Consider the following 23,528-nt stretch of genomic DNA (forward strand, 5'->3'; position numbering starts at 1 on the left):
TCCATCTCCAGATCCGGCTGTCGGAGCCCTCTGCGCTGTCAGCGATGGTTTTGTACCCAGCACAGACCAAAAACTGAACGCTCCCGTCTGACCCCGGAGCGTTTGATCTCCAAAGCCTGGCTGCAGGAGCCCGGGATGAGGAGCGTTGCCCTCGTTTGTGTGGCCTCGCTTGGCTGGCAAGGTTTTCTTTGCACGTCCCGCTTTGGTAACCTTCCTGGGCTGGCGAACCCTTAATGCCACGGGTCACCGCCACCCTGGGGCGGCGATGCCGGCTGCGGGCGCCTGAGAGCCCCCGGAGAGGTGGGACGTGGGGTGATGGCACAGGTCACAGGAGGCTTTTACTGCTGCTGGGGGATGCCGTGCCCCCTCCCCGTGGGGCCTGTGGCCGAGGGGTTTCACCCCAGGACCCTCTGGTTTTGCGCATGCTGCTGAAGGCAGGGGAGCGGCCAGGTGCCGGGATGTCTAACCGCCGGGAACGGCGCTCCCTCTAAGGAAGCGTGGGTGCTGTGGTCCTCTGAGGGTCTGTTCGCCCAGGCTCCCGGCTGCCTCCCGGCTCTCGTGGGCGCCGTGTCTGCGGTGCTGCTGGGCGCCGGGCCCTGCTGCCGCTGCTCTTGGGGGGCCGCTGGTCCGTAATGGCTGGCGATACCTGGCCGAGCCCCAGCTTCCTCCTGCAGCCAGAGGTCGTTTGCTCCTAATGAATTCTTGTTCGTTCGCTGCGGCTTTAATTGCTTTCCCTGCTTGTTTCCTGGGAAGGCCGAGAATTGCGCTGGGGAGATGAAACATGGCAGGCCACGCTCAGCCCCGCGTCGGGCGAGAGGTCGATGCTCGTGCGCGCTTGTGTCGGGGATGGGCGGTGGGCGGGGGACATGCTTGCCCGCCTTGGCACCCAGTCAGCCAGGCAGACAGATTTATTTTTGCACATCAATCCTGCACTTCTGCGCGGGAGCTGCAGTGCCGGGCGCAGGGAGCTGCCGCGGTTCGGGCACTGCGGCGCGGTGGGGAATGCCGGCTGTGTGGGGAGCGGGGTCCGCCCCGCGCCTCGACGCACGCTAACCCCTCTCCCCGCAGCTCTGAACTGACGGGGTGCCGAGGCTGCTGGTGGCGTGCTGCGCTCGTCTCGCGCCGTTTCGAGGGAGAGAAAGCTGCGTTCTGTCTGCATTGCCTGCACGGGGGAGCTTCATGCTTTCTTGGTATTTCTGCTGTGTCTTTCTAACTGAAGCCATAAAATAAATCTCTAATCAGATTACTTGGGGCTGGATGTAATGTAATCTAAGCTCCCTTTCTTGTAATACTTCTCTTAAAACTGGATGCACTCTTATCCTCTTCCTGCAGCACCGCTTGAAACGCTGTCATCGCCTTCTCCCTTGTCTGCAGGCCCCCAAATCCTTTTCTTCCTGTGCCAGGAATGCGCCCGCTCCTTTGCGGAGAGCCGGTTACTATTTCTGTCTTCTGGGCCGTGTTGCTTCGGCTCCTTTTGTTCCTCTCTGGCTCCTGGTCCCCGTCCCAGCTCTCCCACCTGGGCAGCGCGGGTGCCCCTGCCCACCCGCGTCCCCTCACCGGGGTCTCCGGCCGAGTGCCGGGGGCGGTGGGAAGGGTCCCTGGGCAGAGCTCCGGGCGCTGCGGGGACGGGCTGGCCGTGCCTCCGGCAGATGCCTGGCATAGCTGGTGTATTTCTGGCTCTGTCCCGCGTGAGCGAGGGAACCAGAAATATCTCTTGCAGAGGGAGGCGCGGAGTCGGGGACTCACCCGGCGCCGTCTGACGAGGCTGCGCCGCGGCTCTGGCCGGAGAAGCCCTGAGTCACCCGAGGGGCTGCGCCCCATGCGCAGGTGTGAGCGAGGGGGCCCTGGGTCTTTGCCGGGGGAATGTTGCCCGTGAGCGGCTCGGGAAGGTCGACGGGCTGCTCCGAGCCGACAGGTGATTTAGTCTCACTGCAGCATTAACGCAAAAGCCAGAGTTACTCCATAAATAACGGCTGCTTAATAACGCTAATAGTGTCACTTATTCACAGGAGATTCAGTAACACCGGGGATGAAGGCTTGATCTTGTCACAATCTGGCATTTTCCAATCCTTCTTTCTTAGCAGAGCGTCCAGAAGAAAATGCCAGGCTTTGCATAAACGAGCCAGCCACCCAGGTGATTTATTAATCACAGCATGTAATTGTCCTAACCTGCCGCGAGCGCTCTGCAGCCCCTCGGGACCCGCGGCCTAGCTGACCGCAAAACTGTTTTCTTTGAAGCACAAATGTCAGGGCGTGTTTAAAGAGAGGTTTATTTCTTCATAAAACAGGGGCAGCCGCCTAACTGGGTGGTTATTTAGTCACCGCAGAAGTAATACTGATTTTTAAAAGGGAGCATGGGGATTCAGAGGAGCCCGGCAACGCTGACGGCAGGGTGGGAGCTCCGGGGTCTCTGGGCGGCAGGGGCTGGGGTCGCCTCTGTGGACGGGGAGCTGGCAGCCCCCCGGGACCCCTGCCAGGGCTGCTCCCCCTCCCCGGTGTCCCGCGTGTCCAGCCCGAGCCCCTCAAGCTGCAGCTTTCTGCGTCCCGAGGGCTCCTTCGGCACCTCCCTGCAGACCCCAGCCTGCACGGGTGCCCCTCTCTCCCACCTTCGCGGAGCGATGCTCTGGCTGCTGCACTGTGGGAACTGGGGGGCGGCCGGCATCACGCGGGGCTGCGGCCTGGGGCTGGGGAGCCGCGCTGCAGGGGTGTTTGCGTAGCCAAGGAGGGCACGGGCACAGCGCTTGCCCCTTGCTGGGATCAGTTTGGTGGGATCCTCTCTTGGAGAGAGCAGCCGGAGGAACGGATTCCAGCGCAGGCTCGATTGCTGTTTTTGGGTGGAGCAGAAAACAGGGCTGAGTGTGTCTGCTGAAAGTGATTCTCTATTTCCAAATATGAGAGAATAGAACATCTTTAAAAATCAATACAAAGCCACTTCAGCATAAAACAAGAGCAGATTGGTACTTAACTTGTCTGGAAAAGGGGAAGAGAGACGATGGAAAATATCTCAAGGGAGAGAGGCTCAGTGAAATTCAAAGCTGCCTGTTTAATGCGAGAGGTAAAAGGTTTAAAATTAAAACCCCTCCCCCTCCATTAACTGGAAGCTAATGAGGTGCTGGAGAATTGGTATAATTTGGCATGGAAATGGGTTCTCATTTATCTCTGTCTTTTTTTTTTTTTTTTTTTTTCCCCTGCTATGCCTGGGAATTTTGTCAGACTGATGATTTCTGCTTGAAAGGAAGCAGCCAGGTATTTTCTGCAGGAACAAAGGGATTTGTTGGTCCAACAAAAACTTGATGACAAGGCTTCGCAGTGCGAGTTCCCTGCCAGGGAGTGTGGGGGTAGCATCCGGGTTGAAGGGAATTCCTTCCTCTCACCCACAGGTGTTCTCTCGCCCTCCACACACGGTTTGGCACCGCCCGACGTTGTACCCAGCGGGCAGGAGCGCGCTTTGGGGTGTTTTGAGAACGGGTCGGTCTTTTCCTCACGGGGAGGTGGGGACCGCAGTCCTCGTCCTGTGGAGGGTCCTGTGCTGCTTCCGCCTGTTTTCAGGTGTGAACAGCCGGCTCTGGGCTGTGAGTTCAGGTCTCGGCTCTCTGAAGAGCCGTGTAGGTCAATACGCCGGACACGCTCGGTGCCTGCGGTGAGCCGCTCACTCCCCAGCATGTGTGTTCCCTCCGGGGAGCCCTGTGCCGCATATCCCATACTTGGCAGGCAGCTGGCGTGCCGGGGCCATCGAGGCTGCCGCACCGCCTTCGCCCAGAGCATGAGGGTCAGAGCGCTGGAGCTGGGCCTGGGCCTGACTCCAGTGAGAATCGAACTGGGAGAGGAGGGAGGGGAGATGAGGGGGCAGAGGGACCCGGGTGTTTGGTCACCGTGGCAACAGAGACTGGGAGAGATGCTGGGGCTGTGGGGTACATCATCTACAGCTTACCTCATAATAAAAAACAAACAGATATGTGTGTGTTCTATGAACCCGTGATTTCCTGCGTGCCAGCTCCCGAGTGAGAGGCGAGGCAAGAAAAAGTGCTTTCCAGGCAAAAAAAAAGTGGTTTTGAGGCAGGAAAAAGGCGCTTTCAAGGCACAGGAAAAAGCGCTTTTGAGGCAGGAAAAAAGCATGTTTTCGCGGTAGGAAAAGCGGGTTTGTGGGGCAGGAAAAAGCGCTTTCAAGGCAGAGAAAGGCGGTTCCGAAGGAGGAAAAAAGTGTTTCCGAGGCAGGAAAAGGCGGTTGCGGGGCAGGAGCGAATCGTACCCCCGTCGGGGTTTCCGTGGTGGCGGTGCGGGCCGTTCTCGCATCCCGGCTCGGGCCCGGTTCGCTTTGCGCGCTCGGGCCGGCAGCGGCCGGTTCGGGGCGGGGGGGGGGGGGCGGGCGCGGTTCCGGGGGCTCGGGGCGGCGCGGAGGCGGGCGCGGAGGCGGCGCCCCCCGCGCAGGTGCGGCGCCCGGGCGGCGGCGGCGGCGGCGGGGATGTCCCGGGCCGGCGGCGGGGCGCGCGCCCGGCGGGCGGGAGTGCGGGCGGCCGCGGCGCTGATCGGGCTGCTGCACCGGTCCCGCAGGCGCGGCGCGGGGAGAAGGTGAGGGGCGAGCGGGGGGCGGCGCGGTGCCCGTTATTCGGGTGGAGCCGGACACCGGGCGCGGGGAGGAGCGCTGCCTCCCGCGGGTCTGTCCGGCCCGGCCGCTTTGTCCCCGCGCCCGGGAATAGCGGAGGAACGGCCGGGTCGTTCGCGGAACGAGCCGCGGAGCGCGCGTCGCGTTCAAGTTCGCGTTCCGCGGGAACGGCCCCGTACGGCGCTGCGGCCCCGCTCCCCGCGCCCGGTACCGGCGGCCCCGCTCCCCGCGCTCGGTACCGGCGGCCGCCCGCGGCTGCGGAGCTGGGCCCCGCGCTGGTGCCCGACGCTGCGCGCTGCTCCGGCGGCTCGGCCGCTAAAAATAGCGAGAAATCCTCGTCCGGACCTCAGCGGTGTGTGCACCCCTGAGCCGCGGCGGAAGCGGCATCGAGGATTTTTTCTGTTGTATTTCTTTTTTTTTTTTTTTTTTTCTTTTCTTTGGTTCTATTTGTGGTTTTGTACCGAAACCGTATGAATGAAGAATCGATTATTTGGAATCTTTATTGTAAAGTATTCCGCCCCCTCCCCCACCCCCGTGAGCCTGCAAAACCAGAGGAAGATGACTGGGGATGGAGCATTAGCTCTTCGCCACCCCCGCTTTTGGGTCGCAGGGGCCGTACCCAGTTTTTCGGTGCTGCTGCCGCAGGTGCTTTGCCTTGGGCAACAGGTGCCCCGAGAGCAAGGCGTTAGTGGTGCTTTTGTGACCTAACGGTGCCCTTCCCCTGTCGTTATGTGTTGCCGTGTTGTTTCGGGATATTTTGTTCTCCTTTGCTGGGGTTTTCGGTGGACCATCAAAGCAGAGTGTTTGGAAAAACCAGCCCCCGGGTCCTGAACAAACAGCAGAGACGGATGCTCACCTGTGCCGAGCTGTGCCAGGGCTCTGCCGGCTGGGACACGGGGGCTGCTGTGGGGCAGCTCGGCTGTTCCCATCCCTGCTGTTACCCCTTGGGTTTTGTCTCGTTTGGCTGAGGCCCAACCCTGCCAGAGCTCTGCCTGTGGGACGTGGGCTCCAGCAAGTTTGGGAGGGACTGGCTGGCTTGGGGACAGCCAAGGTCCCCGCAGCCCGCAGCGCTCTGTGGTCCAGAGCATGTTCTCCCGCTTCCACGTGCTGCGCATAGGGAGGGTCCGAGCGCTGGAGAGCCCTGTGCTGCCAGAGGGGGCTCGGGGGCTCCTCCGAACGTCGTCCCCGCTGAAACTCGTTGGCCATCCCGTGCTCGCCTCCAGCATGGCAGGGAAGGAAGGGAGTGCTCTAGCAGTCACAGCCGGCAAGACTTTTCCCAAAGAGTTGTCTTTCCTCTAGGTACCAGATTTCTGTGAATGAGCTCAGCATGACACTTGAGGGCTGAGAAAAAATCTGGCTCTGAACTCTCGCAGAAATCTGGCCGGTGATGTGCGAGTCTGGGGTTCTTTTTCTTTTTTGTTTCCACCGTGCTGAGCACAAGCCCTCTCAGTGTAGTTCTTGCTGTGGGGTGTACTGAGGACAGCGAGAGTCGCACAGACATCTCAAGGGGAGGATGAGACTCTGAGGAGGATGTTTTCCTGTCTGCTGTGGACTGAGAAGCCTTCATGGGAGCGATTGCAAGAATTCGAGCAGTGCTTTACGGCGGTCGCTTCGTCTTATGCAAGCTGCCAGGGCCATCAAAGTGACATAATCTGCAGGAAAAGGAAGGGATTGCTAGCGGCATCGTCAAAAAGGACTCTGTTCCTCCACCTGCTCCTGTTTTCTTTTCTTCCTCCTACGTTCGGTCTTTGTTCTGCGTTTGCAATTGAATTTTGCTTTCCATGAGCCATATGCAAGCCTGGCAGGATTGGTGGCAGCTGCAGGGTCCCTGGTGGCCTGCGTCCCTTCCTTGTTACCAGCCCAGCAAAGTGCAGCACAACGAATTGACTTCTCCGGGCTCCGCTCGCAGAGCCAGGGTGATGCTCGCCTTGCTCCTTCCGCCTCTGATCGACCTGCCCGCGCCTGTCCTGCGCTCAAGCCGGAGGGGAGCAGCGGTCGCGTGCACCCTGTGGGGCCGCTGCGGCTGTGAGCTCGGGCTCCTGGCTCCTGTCCCGCTCTGGAAACCTGGGATTTGGCACTGGGTACTTTTATCTGAGTGGGTTTTCCTGACTGTCCCGCGTGCAGGCAAGGGGATGCTATGTGGCCGTTCTCTGGCGGTAAAGCTGGTGGCTGGGTGTCTCGGTGTGGGTGCGCCCCTACATTCGTTAGTCGGTCTCAGCTATGGTGCAGGCAGCTGGGAATAAGGCAGATGCCGCTGCTCGCTGCTGTTGGCTTAGTGTTTGGTTCAGCAAGGGCTGCTCGTGGGTTGTCTGTCTCCCGGCGCCACTGAGTGAGGTCTCTGTGCCGCTGAAGTAAATTTTAATCCCCGTTTGTTTCAGTGAGACGTTCACCGGAGCAGCATCCCGTGCGTTTTGGGCCTCCCCCATCCCGCTCCACCTCTTGGTGCAGATGCTCAGGCAGAGACAGCGTCCCTTTGCCCTTTGGCGTCAGTTCTGCCAGCAGCGGGAGACGCTGGTTTCTGGGAGCTGTTCTCTGCAATTTGCAAATTGTTGAATCAGCTCGGAAGCGGCTGCCCAAGGCTCGCTGGCTCGTGTTTGTCAGGAATTGGATCAGCCAGGCCTTCTGCTCTTCAGAAGTCCCGGAGTGCTTTGGCTGATTTACCCAAATGCTGCGGGAAATCACCGCTCTCTGCTCCTGCAAGTGAGATCAGACGACAAAATTTGTAAATGATAAAAATCTCTTTCTGCTGTTATTTGCATATGGAGCCGTACTTTCGTAGCCAGTCCAAGTGGGAAGTCCTTGGCTGGTTGGAAAGAACCCGGAGTCTGTAGAGGTGCAGGCAAAGCTGGAGCCAGCTCCTCGCCGTCCCAGGACAGGCAGCGCGCGGTACAGCAGTGCCCCGCACAGCCAGCCCAGGCTGCGGCGCCCGCACGAGCGTGGGACGCTCCAAACTGTTCTCGGCAATGTCCTCGGTGTGGAGGAGTAATTAAAGCTGAAGCCTTTGGCAGTTCAATGTCACCTTGCTCTGAGCAGGGCTTTGGTTCCCGCTGGTGCGGGCTGCGCAGTCGGGGAGGCTGCGCGCGCACTGAGGTGCAGGCTGGTGATATGCAAATACGTGATTTATTGCAAGAAATCTGGACCAGAGAGTGCTGCGCTTTTTGCTGACTCTCAGGCTTCAGTGCAGGAAGGTAACGCTTCAGAGCGGGGCTGGCCTGAGCCGGGACTCGGCGAGGTAAATCGGTTTATCGGGAAGATGTTCCACGCAGCGCTCTGCCCGGAGCCCGTTTAAGCCCCGGGGCACCGGCAGCTTCACAGCGCTGGGTACGCGGGATCGCAGCCGGGTCTGGGGGGCTGCGGAGCCCCGGGCCGCCTGGGGCCGGTGGGAGCCCTGCGGCAGCGCGTCCTCTGCGGGCGTCCTCCCGGGATGAGCGATGGTGCAGCTAGACCTCGCCTGCCTGGAGTCCCGGGATGGGGTGGAGAGCTGGTCAAGGGCAGAGTGAGGTGCCTCGTTCCGGCTCTCGCTGCAGATTTCCAGGTGTAAAATCTCAGTGCAGTGCCCTTGTGTCTGTTGGAAAAAAAAATAAAATTTTGGGGTTTGTTTGGGTGCTGTGAGGGTGAAAAGCGATGGAGAAGCTTAGTCCCCTGTGAAGATTTAAGATACCGGGCGTTGAATATTAAATAAACTAAAAAGGGAGCAGCTGGCAAGGTGATGCCCATCAAGGACAAAAAAATGGTGGCTCCAAAAATAGAGACTGTTAATTTACAGGGTGATCTTTGCTGTCCTTCTCAAGGATACAGCATCCAGGCGGGCTGAACTTGTTGCTGCAAGAGTTTTGCACCCCCTTAGGCCAGGTTTCCTGTGTAGAATTAAGTGTAGGCGTAAGCGTAACCTGCAGTGCTCGGTGTTTAAGTTACACAGCGTAACAAAAGGTAGAGCCAACCGCTTAGTGTGCAGCGCCTCGCCGTCTCGGATAATATGTTGACATCTCCCCTTCCCACGCGTAATTTATCTGAACGTACCGTGTCGATTTAGAGCCTGTCTGGTAAATCGGAGGAACAAAACCAGGAGGTGGGATGCATTGGGAGTTTTTCATTAGGCTTTAGACTGAGAAAGCGGAAGGGAAGCGCGTGCCCGGAGGCGGGGGTTCGGCTGGGACAGCTCGGGGGGCTCCGGGGGTCCCGGCAGCTCTGGCTCTGTACTGAACGGGACATTTTAGTCACAATGTCAGTATGTCAGCAGCGTTTACCAAATTCAGAATGTGAATTTGTAGGCACTTTTGGGTTGTGATGATCAGGGATGCTCTAAAGACGAGAGAAGGGCTTCACCTGCCCTCACTGCGTTGGGAAATCGCCAGCACTATGAACCCAGTGCCCGCGTGCTCAAAGTAGGGGGGGAAATCCCCATTTGCTCCCCTTTGGGAGAAGCAGGGGCAGCAGCCCCAGCCACACCGGCTGTCCCTTCCCAGTGGGGGCTGGCGGCAGCAGGGTCCGCCCAGCACAGCCCCATGGCTGCAGCCCCGGCCCCGGGGGAGCGCGGGACCTGTGCGGGACGGCAGGGCTGGTCTCACTGCCCCCGCTGGGAAACCTGCCTAACTCCATTAAGGTATTTCCTTAATTAGATTTACTAAGTATGTAGGATTCTAATTCTTTCTTTTCCTTCTCTCTTAATTTGCCTAATGAGAGAAACGAAGAAATACAATTACAAAAACAATGCTCATGTTGTGTTCCGGGAAAGCTGGTGCCCAGCTGCGTGGCCGTGCAGCTGGAGGATGCTCTCACCCGTCCCACACGCCATCGCCCGGCATGGTCAGGGTGGGCTCGGGAGTGTGGGGGCCGGGCACTGGGTGCTGCGTCGGGGAGCGAGCGCAGCGCCGTAAGCGTTGGTTAGGTTATCTGTCCTCGAGCTGACCCCGTCGCTGGCGGCAGGCTGGATCGTCCCCGACAGCGGCTGCAGGTTAACGCAGCGTGTTTCCAGCGCAGGGAGGCCAGTTACGAGCGGTGGCTGGTGAAGGGGTTTGTTCTGCTCTCCCCGGGATCGCAGGAGCGGTTCCAGCAGTTTGGCCCCAAGGAAGAGCGCAGCATGTGACAGAGGAGCACGTTGTGAAGTTGTGTGAGTGATTTTATAATACTCAGAACACGATGCTATGGCAACCTGTTACAAATCCCAGATCAAATCACATTATTTGTGCGCATCCTTGTAACTTTAATCTTTGCAAAACCGGATCTGTTTGATGCCTTTGAGGCCGCGGTGCAGATCAGTGCCGTCAGGCGGAGCCCGGGGTTCAAAGCGAGGAGAGCAAAGGATGAGTGGTTTGCTCCAGACTGGGAGTCCTAGAAAGTCAAAGAGCAAACAGGAGAAATCTGTCATCCTCGGCATTTTTACAGCAGCGGAGCCACAGTGAGCTTGTGGAGAGGAGAAAGGGAGGGAGCTCGATAAACAATACGGGTGGACAGGACGTCTCTTCTGCTATTGCCCACACACTATCCCCGTCGTCTAATTCATTCTTGTGTTGGAAAACTGGAAGATGCCAAGAGGTTAAAGGAGACCTGATAATGTAAGGCAAATTTGACCTGCCCTGATTTACAAAATAGAAAGAAATGTAAAGTGTCAGCCCTTGGTCTGGATTCATGTTTGGACGCGAATGGCTGGGTATTTCCCTCAGTGGCTGCGGTTGCGTTGCTGGCCCAGCCCAGGCAGTGCTGCAGCCCTTGGTGCCCTGCAGCTGCGATGGGGATGGGGACGGGTGCTGCTGGTCCTGCAGCCGCGCGGCAGCTTTCTGCTCCGCTCCTCCCGCTCCATAGCATTGCAGCCTGGAGGCCAAAAAGCCCGTGTTCCTGCAGCTGCCTGTGCCTCGGGAAGAGCCCCGCGGGATTGTCCGAGTCCAAGGGAAAGAAGTCCTGAGGGCAAGGCCCCGCTGCCCCCTCGCCTGCGCTGCTGCGGGTCCGAGAAGTGCGATCAGCAATTAATTACAAGTACCAGAGGGTTTGGGCGGCTGGGTCCCGGGGGTGCGTGAGCCGGGTCCCCACATGCTGGCACTCAGTCTTGGCCATGGTGCTGCCCAGCATGGCGGTCCATTCATTCTTGCTCCTTGGTTGTTGACTAACGAGACCTGTTGATCTGTGTCCTGTTGGTCCCTGCCTTCCCATAGTCACAGGCGCCGCAGCTTCCTGCTTCCCCTCTCTCCATACGCGCAATACGTTCTCAGCACAGGCCCCAGCACGTCCCCCAACCCAATCTAATTGTGGGGGATGCGGGCTCCGAGGCACCGCTGGCTCCGGATGCTCTCCGCTGCTCTGCCGTGAAGCTGGTCCCGCAGCAGCAGGGAGTGATGCCAGGTCCCGGTCAGGGCTGCGGTGCTGCACAGGGCAGGCTGGGACCCTGCGGCGCGGGGCTGCAGGCAGGTGGGAGGCTGCACTGCCTTCCTGCGATCTGCGACGTGCAGAGGGCTTTTCTCCAAAACGCTTATCTGTATGTGTGTGTGCGTGTGTATGTAGGTGCGTTTGTGTTTGAAGAGATGGAGTCAGGTAGCGTCAGGAGCAGGAGCGGTCTGTTAGCGAGAGCGGCGCACGCGGGCCGCAGGGGCAGGAGCCCTTCGCGAGCGCCCGTGCAGGCTCTCGTTAGCAGGGATGAAGCCCAGCAGCCGCTGCTTTGCTCACCCGGGCAATGGTGGGGTTTTGCCCTCACTGTTGCACCAAGGGTCTTCGCAGAAAACTTGCCTGTGGTGCCGTGCCGTCCCAGGGTGGCTGCCACGGGAACCAGACCTCGTTACTGCGAGATAAACAGTTGGACGTTTTGGCCCGGTTTCTGCAGGACCTGCATCCCTGGCAGGGATGAGAGGAAACAAAATTAAATCTCAGATTTTCTGACTCCCAGAGTAGCATCTGGCAGTGCTGCTGCGAGTGGCGGCTTGGGTGCCTGCCTGGAACCTGTTGGTGTAGAAGGGACGGGGTGTTTTTGTCAGATAATGGGTGGGGGGCCGGGGTTGTGCCTTTTCGAGGCTGGGGGGTTTGTGTGATGCTTTCGTGGCAGGTGCACGGCACGGGGGCTGCTCCCGGCTTCCCTGGGGTCTCGTGGCCTCGCGATGCCTCTTGCTGCTGCCAAACTGCGTGCCTGTGCCTGGGTGCCCTGTTGGCGGAGGGGCCCTGGGCTGGGCCCTGCGAAACCCACGCCAGGGTGTCCCCGGGTTTCACCTCGGTGTCACTGAGCCAGAACCTCCTGTGCTCGACAGGAGCTGCCCAGGCCGGGAGGGTGCCAGATGGAGGGACACCGTGGGGATGGGTTGTCATGGAAACCCAGCCCTGCTGCCCCCCAGCACCTCACCGTGCCCCAGCTCCGCAAGGTCCCGGCCTGGCCTGCGCACGGGGCTCTTCGGGTGATTTTTGTTGTCTTTCTAAGTGATCCGTTTGGTTTGTTTCTCGGATTCAAGATATTATTTTCCAGGCAGCCCGCACGCCTGTGGCTTTGCCGAAGATAAGCCCTTGTCTCCCGCCTCACGCTCTGGCTCGGGGCGCGGGGAAGCTGACATGCCTGCGTTTGGTTTTTCAGGAAACAGGAGCTGCTGAACAGCACGGATGTGACCATCCCGGAGCGGCCGTTGTCCCCTCCGCTCACCGCCCCGCCAACCATGAAGGTGAGCGCGCGGGCGACGCTGCGCCAGGCTGTGGGCACGCGGTCCAGCCGAGGTGCCGGTTTTGGAAACGGAAGCTGGCGAGGAGCGGCACTTCCAACGCAGCGGCTGTACGGATTTGGACTGTTCCCGAGGGAGCAGCAGTAGGTGGTTGCTGGAGTTCAGCCTGCAGCGCGTTCCGGCACCGTCGGCGGCAGCGGGTGCTCGTGCCGGCAGGCCCCATCCCGCACCGCCGCTCATGTTGCACGCTCGGGAGTGGCACTGCCAAGCAGGTGCCAGACCTGGCACCGCCAAACCTCTCTGGGCGCTGCGGCGGGTGCTGCTCGTCAGCGCAAGGCAGACAGTGCGTGCGCAGCAGGCAGGTGCTGCTGGCAGGCTCCAACCCACCGCTTGCCGCGGCTCTGCGCCTTCAGCAGTTTTCCCAAACCCAACGGGAGAAGGTGACGAGCATCTTGGTCAGAAGCTGATCGTGCTTGAGCTGGGGTTGACCGCACACCCCCGCAGCTCCTGTATCTCGCTCAAACGGCCTTGAGCGAGCAGGGAGCGCGCAGCCCTGTGCCAAGCAGGGCGATGTGGGGAGCCAGGGCCGTGACCTGGGGCAGAGCTTCAGAGCAAATTTGGCTAAATAGGGTAAAATGCATCACGGGTTCCCCAAAAGAAGCTTCTGCCAGAGCAGCCGGAGACGTCTCTGTGGTACCAGTTTCCGGACAAAGGCAATCGTAGCTCCTCTCCCCGGTTGCTGCAGAGCGCTCGATGTGCTGCCACCCGGGAAATTACTCATTAAGCTGGAGATGAGATGGGCGTGCGGATTACGAGGCTGCTGAGGCCCTGCGTGAATGGTTGTTAAGAGCAGGTGGGCTTGGAAATAGAGCGTTGAGTTGGAGGAGTTCGTTAGCGGAGCTTCTGACAATTTGGCTCATCTGGGGTTTGTGCATGACCTGGGTGCCCAACGCGGGCAGGAGCTGACCCGGTTCACTGGTGACACAAGCTGTGGCACCTCATTGGGCTGCAGAGGAGGAGGGGTCCTGGACCCTGGAGTGATGGAAGTGGGTGGGGATGCGCTTGTGGGGAGAGCCTGCCGGCAGTGGGGCCGTTGTCCTGGGGGCTCCGTGGGAAATGGTGGGAGGGGGATCCTGCCTGTGGGGCGCACCCGGGGACACACAGTGTGCGGGGTGCGAGGTGCCGGCATCCAGCAGCAGAGCGTGCTTCCCGGAGCGGGGGGACCCAAACCCCCTGCGCTGTTCCCCCGGCCTCGGAGGACACGAAGTCTCCCGGGATGATACTGGGTGATGTGCACCCCTGCCAGGGGCTCGGAGGGGTTTCATCTCAAGGGTGTTGCTGCGTCCCGTGGCGGGATGCCTGGTGCCCATCCGCCTGTTAGGGAAGTGGCCAGCGTCCACGTTCCTGACGTGGGCCCACCTGGGCGAGCGCCGCGGCTCCTCCATGGCCCTGACCTGCCCGCCGTGCCCCTGCGGGAGGAAACAAACTGTCGGTGCCATTTGTTTGGCCTTGCAGAGAGGTGGTAAATTGCTCGGTAGCGCCTGGGTGAGCTCAGGTGGACTTTCTGTGACCGTGGGCACTGCAGCCCCACGGCATCCCTGGGGCTGGTCCTGCTGCCGTGCTCCCTCGTGCCTTCCCAGGCTTCACAGCAGCACCTGCGTCCTGAGAGGTTCTGCCTTTGGCTGCGCCCTTGTCGGGTTTTAAATGGAAATTTGGCTTTTAATAAGCCTGGGAGCTGGGCAGGCTGAGCACGTGTGCCGCGTGGCCCCCGGTGCTGTGGTCTGTTCCCTGGCCAGGTGCTGCTGCAGGAGGGGTTATGGGGGGTGAGACCCCAGGCACGCCGCAGGCAGCGGGTATGGCTGTTCCTCACCCAGAGCCGGGGCGAAGCGCGGCAGCGGGAGGTCGGGCTCTTCAGCGATGTTTAAACTTCAGTCCAAGGCATCCCTCAGCTTGGGAAACTTGGCATGGAGACCTCTGGAAGGCCTGGCGTGGAAAAGTCTGTGGATGCTGCTCCATATGCTTCAGGTAGCGTAAGCTCCCCAGAAGCAAAGGCTGAGGTTTTCGTGAGACGTGAGATGGCCGTTCCTTCTGGCATCACGGGGCATGCGGGCCCGTCTGGCTGTGGGCGCTGTGGCTGGGGGCGAGGCCAGCGATGGCTTTGGCTGAGGAGGTGCCGGGGACCGGTCTCTGCGGGCAAGGCTGGAGGCTGCCTGTTTTACTGCTGGTTCTTCCTTTTTATCATCACGTAATTAAAGCAATTGAAAGGTGATTACTGACTTGTTCTGCTTTACAGCAGGATTACAGGGCTCCAGAATCTTTTGCAGATGGCACGGATTGTCCTTTTGGAAAGGCAGAGCTGGCGTGTGCTCCCTCCCTCCATCCCTGGGTCCCCGTGGCGCTGGTGATGGCCAAGCCTCGGCGGCTGCCTGTGCTGGCACCCCACCGGGCAGCGGCAGAGGGGGATCCTGGCTGGGCGCAGGGAGCTCCAGAGGTGCCAAGCAGCAATAAGTCCGTGTGGTCTCCAGGCCGGGGGCTGTCTGCGGGCTGCGGGGTTTGTCTGTGGGTCTGCTTGTGGGGAGCTTCCCGTGCCCCTGATGCCGCTTTGGGCTCGGCTGCCGTTGGCTCTGGAAGGGTAGGGGCCGGGTGTGTGTGTGCTGATGTGTAAGGGATGGAGCTGGAGATGCCTCGCAGAGGAGATGTCGAGGATTAAGGAGCCATCAGCTTGATGCAGGGAAACCTGGGGCGACTCTATGGTTGGGAGGCGGAGACCTGGTCCTTCTGGAGACATCGGCTTGGCGCCCTGACTGTCACAGTTGGTGCGGGGGATGCCGGGCGGTGGCTCAGCACTGGTGTAGCTGAGCCTGTGAGGAGTTGCTGCATGGCACGAGTGCGTACCGATTTCCAGCTGGAGAGGCTGGATTTTCTGCCTCCTGCCCACTGCCTGGTTCCAGCTGCTGCTCTCCCAGGCCAGCGCCATCCGGAGGGGTGCAGCGCATCCCACCGAGGGGCACAGCGCATCCCACTGCAGGACCTGCATCCCACCGAGGGGCACAGCGCATCCCACTGCAGGGCTCTGCATCCCGCCGAGGGGCACAGCGCATCCCACTGCAGGACCTGCATCCTGCCGCATGGCTGTGCATCCTGGCAGGCGCCTGCCCTGTCCCGTGCAAACCCTCACCCGCTTCCTGCCCAACCTGTTTGGGGCACTTTTCCTCCCAGGGGAGCCACCCTTTGAAATAACAAAGCAGCAGGCCTGCGTGCCTCGGGCCTGGAGAAACATTAACGAAGGGAGGTGTCGGGGCTGGGAAGGGATGGCCGGGCTGGCACTGGGCCGCTCTCGCCGGGCGCCCATGAGGAAGTCTGGTGGCGGCAGCGGCTGTGGCTGCGTAGCTGCCGCGGAGCGGGTGATGCCGGGAAGATGATGGATTTCTTACGGAGCCTGCTGGTGAGTGCTCGCCGACCCGCGGCAGGGTGCCGGGGAGGGTGCTGGGCAGAGCTCTGCCCCACTGCGCTCCATCCTTGGCAGCTCCCGCCTGGCGCAGGGCTTTCTTTCTGGGTGTCGTTTTCTTTGGGAACCTTCAAAGCGAGCACTCCCTGGCCGTGCTGCAGCTCCTGCTCTGAGCGCTCCTCGTCCGCAGGCGCCCGCTCCCTAAACTCGCCCTGGGGTGCTGGGGCGTTTGAACAGGCACCGTGGGCTCCGGCCGGCTCGGCTTCGTGCCCACTGTCTCCAACCCTGTAGTTTTTGGCACTGAAGCTCCGGGCTGTGACTGTCCACCCCCTCTCGTTGCCAGTGTCGCTTGCTCAGCGGCGAGTGGCGAGGGCGCATGAGCGGGGAAGGAACAACATCTGTGATACCGCTTCGGGTCGAGTGTGTGGCGTTTCTGAGGTCTTTGGGACGCGCTATGGGGCAGGTTTGTCCCACGGAAGGTGGCGGGGGACGTGCCCGTCGGCGCTGGTGTTGTCTTTGGGTGCGTTTGAGGAGCAGACGTGGGTTTGGTTTGGCGCGGGTGGTCTCAGCCGCCCGGAGGGGCGAGTGGAGCCTTTCCTGGGCCCGTGGCGGGAGGCTCGGCTTCCCGCTGGGCACCACAAAGGGGTAATTGTCTCCAGTGTAATTACCAAAATATTTGTGGCCCGTAGGGCTGGCTTTAAGCACTCAGGAACCCCTGACGGGAGCAGGCTGCTGCCTGCCCTGTAAACACACCTGCGCATTTTCCGCTGGGACTTGCCTTAGTGGGTGGATCCGGTGCCGCTCGGCAGTTCGGTTCCCTGGGCCTGGCTGCTGGCAGAGCGGGACCCGGGAGTTATTTTAATTGACTCAGAGAGCGCTTGTCCAACACTGGACCTGAGGATAAACCGGAAGCAAGGAAAAGCCTTTCTGAAGTGCTTCCAGCGGTGGGCACAGGCTCCTCCGAGCCTGGGGTTCGTTTTTCCTGCCGCAGGTGCGGCAGATAGAAACGGGGCGTAGTCTGCGGCCAGGGCTGCTCCTGCCTGCCCTGGCAGCGTCCGTGCCCGGTCCCGGCTGGTGTCGGTGAGGGCAGTCCCCAGGCTGCTCGGGCTGTAAAATTCACCTTTGCTTGCTGCAGTGATTGGAAGAAAATCTCTCTGAGGTTTTCCTTCGGTCTTTGGCTGATTTGCATTTCTTCATCTCCTTCTCTGTTTTTTTTCTCTCTTTTTTGTATTTTGAGAAGTTCAGTCTATTCTAAGAGCTCACGAAAAATCAGCCCGACTGTGCCCTTCTCCTTGGTACCATTATCCCTTCTGCCCCAAATCTCACCTCCCTTTTCTGCGAACCGTTTCTGATAGCTGCATCGGAGCTGCTGATCCCGCTTTCTGCTCTCCCTCTGGGACCGACAGCATCACTGTGGCCCCGGCCTCTCCTCGGCCGTGTGAGCCGTCAGCCCTTCCGCTGCGGCTGGGAGCAAACGGGGGCGAGGGGAGAGGAGGGATGGGGCTGCTGTGTTGTGTCTCCAGAAAAGCCACTTACTGGTTTGCTGGGAGTGCCCCAGCATTTACAGCCGAGGTTGACTGGATAATGCATTTGCTTGTACTTGAGAGCAGGAAAAGCCGGACAAGGGATCGGGATCGTCTGGCTGAGGTTCGGCGGTGGCTGTGCCGAAGGGATGACCCTGCTGGTGCCCGGTGAGGCAGAGGCCAGTGCTTGTGGAGCACCAGTTTCCCCGTGGCTGTGTGTGCTGGTGGGGCTGTGCCTGTGCCAGCTGTGCGGGTCAAACTTGTGTCTGCTGCGTCCGACCGTCACGGCAGGACCAAGAGGGACAGGCGGCTGGTGCTGCCGAGCCCCCGAGCAGCTCAGTGAGCTAGGTTGTCCCCGAGCCCCTGCGCTTCCGAAGGCACCGGAGTCTGGTGCGCTGCAGCGGTTCGGGATGCTCATGGGGCTGCGCAGCCCTGCGGCCTCGGGACGGCTGGGAGGGAGGCAACCGCGACGCGATGGGGAGTGGGACGAGCTCCGTGGCTGCAGGGTCGGGCTGCTCTCCTGAGGAGCCACCCAGGGTTTTTAATCACAGCCTGGAGCTTGCTAATCTCTTTAGTTCGTTTGGCAAGGAGGCCGTTAACCCTGCACCGGCAGCCCGGCGCTGCCGGCAGCGGCATTGCTGGCGTTTCCGCAGGCGGTGAAAGGCAGAGCCCGGGGCTTGCACCTTGCGAGGTAAGGGGCGTGGGGAGGGCTGCTGTGGGTGCCTCGTTTGTCAGAGGAGTTGCTTGCTTGTTGGGATGGGTCAGTTTGAGCCCGTTCTGTTTCAAAAGGGGAGGTTTTTGCTGCTCTGTGTGTGTGGAGACGCCCTCCTGCCAGGGGCCCTGTGAAGCACAGAAGGACCATGGGCACCAGGACCCATGTACCCCATCCCTCGGCCCGTGGCAGGATCAACTCTGCCCCACGTCCTCACCAAACCCCACACCCACGGCCTCGGCAGCCCCGCGGCACTTGGCAGCCGTCTGCGTTTTCTCCCCGCCTGATCCCCGCGATCCGGTGCCCGCTGTGCTGAAGCGAGCAGTGCGTGGGGGCTCTCCCCTTCCTCCGTCTGGGCTGTCCCCTGCCCCGCAGGGCAGGGCTGCGCCCGCGGCTCCACGCTCCTTTGGCGTCTCTAGCCCTGTCACTGCGGCAGAGCGCCGGGAGATGCGGACCTTGGGGACCTGAGAGCACACCCGGGGGAGGAACGGAACCCGAAGAGGTGTCCAGCCAGTGGTGCCAACAGTGCTGTGATCAGCAAAGAGAAGACCGAGGAACCATGATCCCCCCGTACACGGAGCTGGGGGGGGGTTGTTGGGGCTGAGCATTACTGGTGAAGGTGAGCTCGAGTCCGGCTGGACGGGAGCTGCCATGGCTGGGGAGCAGGACAGGTGCCCGCAGCATTGCTTGGGCTGTCTTTTCGTGCTTTTTTGGAAACGAAATGCAGAGCAGGAGTTATGGAGGTGGGGACCTGCCACTGCTCGCGGCTCCGTGCGCGCTTGGTGTGCGATGGCCACCTGCACTGGGAGCCCGGGACGGCTGTGGGGGGTCCCTGCCCGGCGGGGCGGCTGGATGGGGCGTCTCAGAGGCACCCGCCGTCGGTTACAGAGAAAGAGTCCCTTCTTCTTCTTCCCATTCCTGCTGCGGGCCAGAGCCAGCGTGCCTGGTGCGGGGTGGGGGTCCGGTGCCCCTGCCCGGACACGGCTTGGGCTGGCTCGCTCGTGTCTGCTTTCATCGGACAGGAGATTTCCCTCTTTTCTTTTTCAGTCTGCAGAATTCTTCGAAATGCTGGAAAAAATGCAGGTGAGCAGCAGCATGCATGCCAGTAACGCGGGGCGTCTCCCACCCCAAACCACCCTGGCAGAGGGGCTGCAGAGAACCCACAGCACCTCGTGCATTGAACGTGCGGGGGGCCTTACCGACCGCCGCACGTTTTGAATTGCTGCTGCGGTGCCCAGTGCCGCGTGAGCCCTGCTGAGAGCCGGCACGGCGGGCGCTTCCCGGCTCAAACCGTGCAGGGGAGAGCAGCAGTGTCACAGCGTCTTCCCCCGCGGCTATTCCACATTGCCCCGTGTGGTTTACATTGCCCCGTGTGGTTTACAAAGGGGAATTTAGGGGCTGACGCTCAGAGGCGTGGTCCCGTTGCTCCCTGAGGTCGGGATGCCGCTGCCTGGCTGTGCCAATGGCTGGCTCTGGTGCAGAGCACGCTGGGTGCGGGACAGAGCGCTGTCCCGGTGCCACTTGGGTCAGGGTGAGGCGTCTCTTGTGCCACACAGAAATACATCAGGATCTGCCCGAGGAGGAGGGATGGGGGACCAGGATGTCTCCTGCCATGTGCCTTGTCCCGCAGGAGGGGCGCGAGCGAGTGGTGCTTGCCCCTGATGCTGGGACGCACAGCACTCCCCCAGCGCAATGCTCCCCCAGCCCCGGCGCCGGGACACGACGCGCTTCCCCAGCGCGGCACAGGCGAGCGTGAGCGGGGTTTGCTGTCCCTGATGGACACTGCCGTCGCCCTCCCACACCTCGGGGCTGTGGCCTCCGCTCCGCAGGAAGGCAGCGCAGGGATTTCCTTTGGGAGCCCATCCTGGAGAAGTGAAGATGAGGGTGGAGTGGGGTACGGGACATTTTCTGTTTGGTGCTGTGCCAGCACCTGGGAAATGAGTCCCTGCCTCACATCGAGACATTTTCAGTGCGGCGTTGCTGTGTCCCAGGGCTTGTCCGACCACATCCCCATCCCCCGTGTTCTCCGTGTTCAGACAGGGTCAGTCCTGGCACCCGGCAGCGCTGCCCAGCTCCTCCCAGCCAGAAAACCCGGCCTGTCGTACCACCTGTGTCGAGTGATTTCTGTGTAGCAGAATACCCTTGTGGTTTTGTCTGTGTTGCTGAAAACACCTTAATTATTCACTGTCTTCGTTTTGTTCCAAACAGGCACCAAAACTTGAAGAACAGAGGACTGGAAGCCAAAAACATAAGGTTGGTTGAATTTTGTTTCTTGCGTGGATCTCTTCAAGTGCCCCCCTTACCTCAGGGCTTTAACGTGCGGTCAGAGACAGTCACTCCAAGGGCTGAACAGGATTTGAATGTTCTCTGAAAACAAGGCACTGATTGAATTGCAAAGATGAGAGCGCGGTGCCTGTAAATCCCTAATCCAGCTTTATGTCTGAACCTGTATTTCAGCGGCGAGCTGTGTAAAGTGGTTGGGCTCTGCCGCAGAGCTGAGCGGCTTATGCCGATAGCGGGGACCCCTTACCCTGCAGCGGTGCCTTCCTGCGGGGCCAGAGCAGGGAGGGGTCCCCAGGCCGTGTCCCCGGGCAGCGGGGGGCTTGTGCCCATCACCGTGTGCGGTGGCCTCGCCCGATGGGAGCATCGCTCTCCGTTACCGCCTGGCACCGGGCGCAGGGATGGGGGGACCAGCGCGGTGGGAGGCTGGAATCGCTCCCCGGGGTGGGTGTGCGAGGCTCTGGTTCTGAGGGACGGCTGCTGGGGAGCAGATGGTCATACGTGGTGTTTTGATTCCTTTCTCCAGGAAGACTACATCCCGTACCCCAGCATCGATGAGGTGGGTGCTCCGGGCCACCCTGAACGCCTTCAGGCAGATGCCTTCCCAAAATTGCCCAAACAGGGGAGTTGGCAGAGAGCCTGTTTCCGAGAGGAGCTGCACAAAGCGCGTCCCCTCCCCGCCTCTGCGGCTGCTGCTTTTCCTCGCTAGCACATGTCCTCTGCTGGGAGAGAGAGGAGATTTTAGAGAGGGGCTGGGGGCTGCTGCGGTAGTGTGGGGGGACAGGACACAGGGTGACGAGCCCCTGCACCCCGCATCTGCACACCCTGGCCCTGCCCGAGCCATCACGGGCGCGTGTCTCTGCAGATCCTAGAGAAGGGCAGCCCGTACCCGCAGATCATCCTGCCCCAGTTCGGGGGATACTGGATCGAAGACCTAGAAAACCTCGGCACACCCACCTCGTCCGACAGCAGCATCTGCGAGGAGGAGGAGGAGAACCTCAGCCCCAGCACCTACGGCTACAGGCTGGAGTGCAAAGGAGAGGCCAGAGCCTACAGAAAGCATTTTCTGGGGAAGGTGGGTGCCCCTGCCGCAGGGGATGAGCAATCGGCTGGAAATCGCATGCCGCCCCCAAGAAAAAAAAGAAAATCTAAAATTGTGAGCAGAATAACCAAATTTTGCAGCTTCCTGCTGTGCAAGGAGAGGAAGGGACCAGGGGATGACCAGCCATGGCAGCGATGGCCATGCACCGGCTCCGAGCCCACCCCGTCTGCGGGACCTGGGGCTCGGCCGGACTGGGGGGACCCGGGGCGGCAGCCGCCTGCCCGCCCCCTCGGTCACAGTCTTGTGATCCTCTTTCTCCCTCCGGACAAGGCTGAGGGCAGCGTGCTGGAGTCCATGGGCCGGGCGATTAAAGCCCTGGTCCCCGTGAGGAGGGGGTGCGAGCGTGTCCCCGAGGGGCGCGAGGGTGTCGGGGCGGCAGGCGATTCCTCTGCTCCCAGCCGGGGCGCGGGGCAGTGTCCCTGCCATCGCGGAGCTGCCTCCCCCGCCGCTAACACTCTGCTTTCTATTTTTAGGATCATTTAAATTTTTATTGTACAGCCAGCAGCCTTGGAAATCTGATCCTTTCTGTTAAGTGTGAGGAGGCAGATGGCACGGAGTATCTGAGGATTATACTCAGGTATGGACAGAACCCCCACTTTATTTAACAAAATATTTTCTCTCTGGGCCTGCCTTGTTTTGTTTCTGCTGTGAACGCTGGAGCCGGGCTGGCAGCGTGCAGGCAGAGGGGCTCGGGGTAGGGTGGGAAGCAGCGGCACCATCCTTTTGCTCTTTCTGCGCCGGGACTTCCTGACCCCCGATAACGAACGTGAGACTTCGATCCATTGCTAAACCCGCTGAAAGGGAGCGTAACCCCTCCGAGACGCGGGATGATGCCAGGCACGTCTGTTGCCATCCCTCTGTCAGCTGACAAGACCCAGCGGTCTGAACCGTTGTGTCATTTCCCTCCAAACTGTGAATATTTTAAGAGCTGCAGAGATGGGAAGAAAATTTGAGCCTTTACTTTCTAACTGGGCCCAACAAATTCAGCAGAACGTCGTTTCCCAGCAGCTGGTGAGCATCGCTGCGTGCACGTCGCAGGGCTGACGAGGGGGGGCTGCAGCCGGCGTCTCCTGGCCTTAGACACTCCCCGACATCTGCTCGTGTCTGTTTCTTTGCTAGGTCCAAAGTGAAGACGCTGCATGAGAGGATCCCCCTGGCAGGATTTAGCAAGCTCCCCAGTATCCCCCAGATCGCAAAGGTAAAATGCCGGACTGGGCTGGGATGCCTACGGCAGAGCCCAAGCTGCTGCGCCTTGGGTGGTGTTGGACAGTGTTGGACGGTGTTGGACAGTGTTGGATGGTGTTGGGCGGTGTTGGACAGTGTTGGATGGCGTTGGGTGGTGTTGGATGGTGTTGGGCGGCGTTGGACAGTGTTGGATGGCATTGGGCGGTGTTGGATGGTGTTGGGCGGCGTTGGACAGTGTTCGGTGGCATTGGGCGACGTTGGGCAGCAGGGCTTGGGCTCTCTGGTCCAGGTGTGCTTGGTGCGTGGCAGAGGTATGCACTGGCCCCGCTGTTGGTTTCCTGCTGATCCCAGCAGGTCACGGGTTGATAGCTGGGGGAGAAGTTGAGGAAGCGGCAGCACCTTTGACCCATGGGGAGACCTGGGGCTTGTCTTGCTGCATCCTCAGTTGGGTACCAGCCAGGCCACAGGGCATCCGATTGAGAGGGTGCGGAGAGCGGAGCTCCTGCTCTCGGAGGCTGGATTTGGCTCCTTTGTAAGACGTTCACAGCCTTGCTGTGGAGTTTCAGCAGGACAGGGGTATCTGCTCCGCGCGCCGGGGACCCGGCACTGACTGCTCTTTCCCCTTGCCTGCAGGCCTTCTGCGACGACGCCTCCGGGCTGAAGTTCAACCCGGTTCTGTACCCCAAGGTGAGGTAACACGCCCCACGTCGGTTGCGTATTCGGCAGAGAAGGTCAGACAGGGCTCATTCTCACCTTTTCTCCCAGATCCAATGGCTGCTCTGACACAGAGCGTGGCTGTTTGTACTGCGCGTTTCTGGCTCGGCTGTTGCACCCGGCTGCAAAGGGGATGTGAGCAGGGTTTGCTCATCTGGACGTTGCCTTTTGAGCTACCGAGTGAAATAATGGGTACTGTGTGTCACTGCAGGCTTCCCAGATGATAGTGTCTTACGACGAACATGAGGTCAACAACACGTTCAAGTTCGGTGTGATCTACCAGAAGTTCAGGCAGGTGAGCAAGGCCCATGCCGTTCTCGCGGAGCACGTCCC

At 60.6% G+C, this 23,528-nt stretch overlaps 1 protein-coding gene and 1 long non-coding RNA gene across 12 annotated transcripts in view; one reads left to right on the forward strand and one right to left on the reverse strand.

The window, feature by feature from the left end:
• Positions 1 to 23,528, forward strand: part of RAP1GAP2 (RAP1 GTPase activating protein 2) — a 64,015-nt gene that overhangs the window by 25,444 nt on the left and 15,043 nt on the right. For 6 of the 11 annotated variants that reach the window (XM_086762762.1, XM_086762764.1, XM_086762763.1 and 3 more), the window contains 9 exons: positions 12,150 to 12,234; positions 18,962 to 18,997; positions 20,123 to 20,167; positions 20,721 to 20,753; positions 21,060 to 21,269; positions 21,770 to 21,873; positions 22,416 to 22,494; positions 23,115 to 23,168; positions 23,407 to 23,490. In XM_086762762.1, the coding sequence (XP_086618888.1) occupies positions 12,150 to 12,234; positions 18,962 to 18,997; positions 20,123 to 20,167; positions 20,721 to 20,753; positions 21,060 to 21,269; positions 21,770 to 21,873; positions 22,416 to 22,494; positions 23,115 to 23,168; positions 23,407 to 23,490 (730 nt within the window). Of the gene's footprint in view, positions 1 to 4,450; positions 4,570 to 12,149; positions 12,235 to 18,961; positions 18,998 to 20,122; positions 20,168 to 20,720; positions 20,754 to 21,059; positions 21,270 to 21,769; positions 21,874 to 22,415; positions 22,495 to 23,114; positions 23,169 to 23,406; positions 23,491 to 23,528 lie in introns of those variants that run through there. The other 5 variants (XM_086762767.1, XM_086762771.1, XM_086762773.1 and 2 more) reach the window with 4 other exon arrangements.
• Positions 2,247 to 3,171, reverse strand: LOC147598306 (uncharacterized). Its single transcript, XR_015260589.1, has 2 exons — positions 2,967 to 3,171; positions 2,247 to 2,824 (listed from the first exon to the last, which is right to left on the reverse strand). It is a non-coding gene; the product is annotated as an uncharacterized LOC147598306 (long non-coding RNA).

The sequence above is a fragment of the Chlamydotis macqueenii genome, chromosome 19 (assembly GCF_036417535.1).
Source record: "Chlamydotis macqueenii isolate bChlMac1 chromosome 19, bChlMac1.mat, whole genome shotgun sequence".
Taxonomy (NCBI): domain Eukaryota; kingdom Metazoa; phylum Chordata; class Aves; order Otidiformes; family Otididae; genus Chlamydotis; species Chlamydotis macqueenii.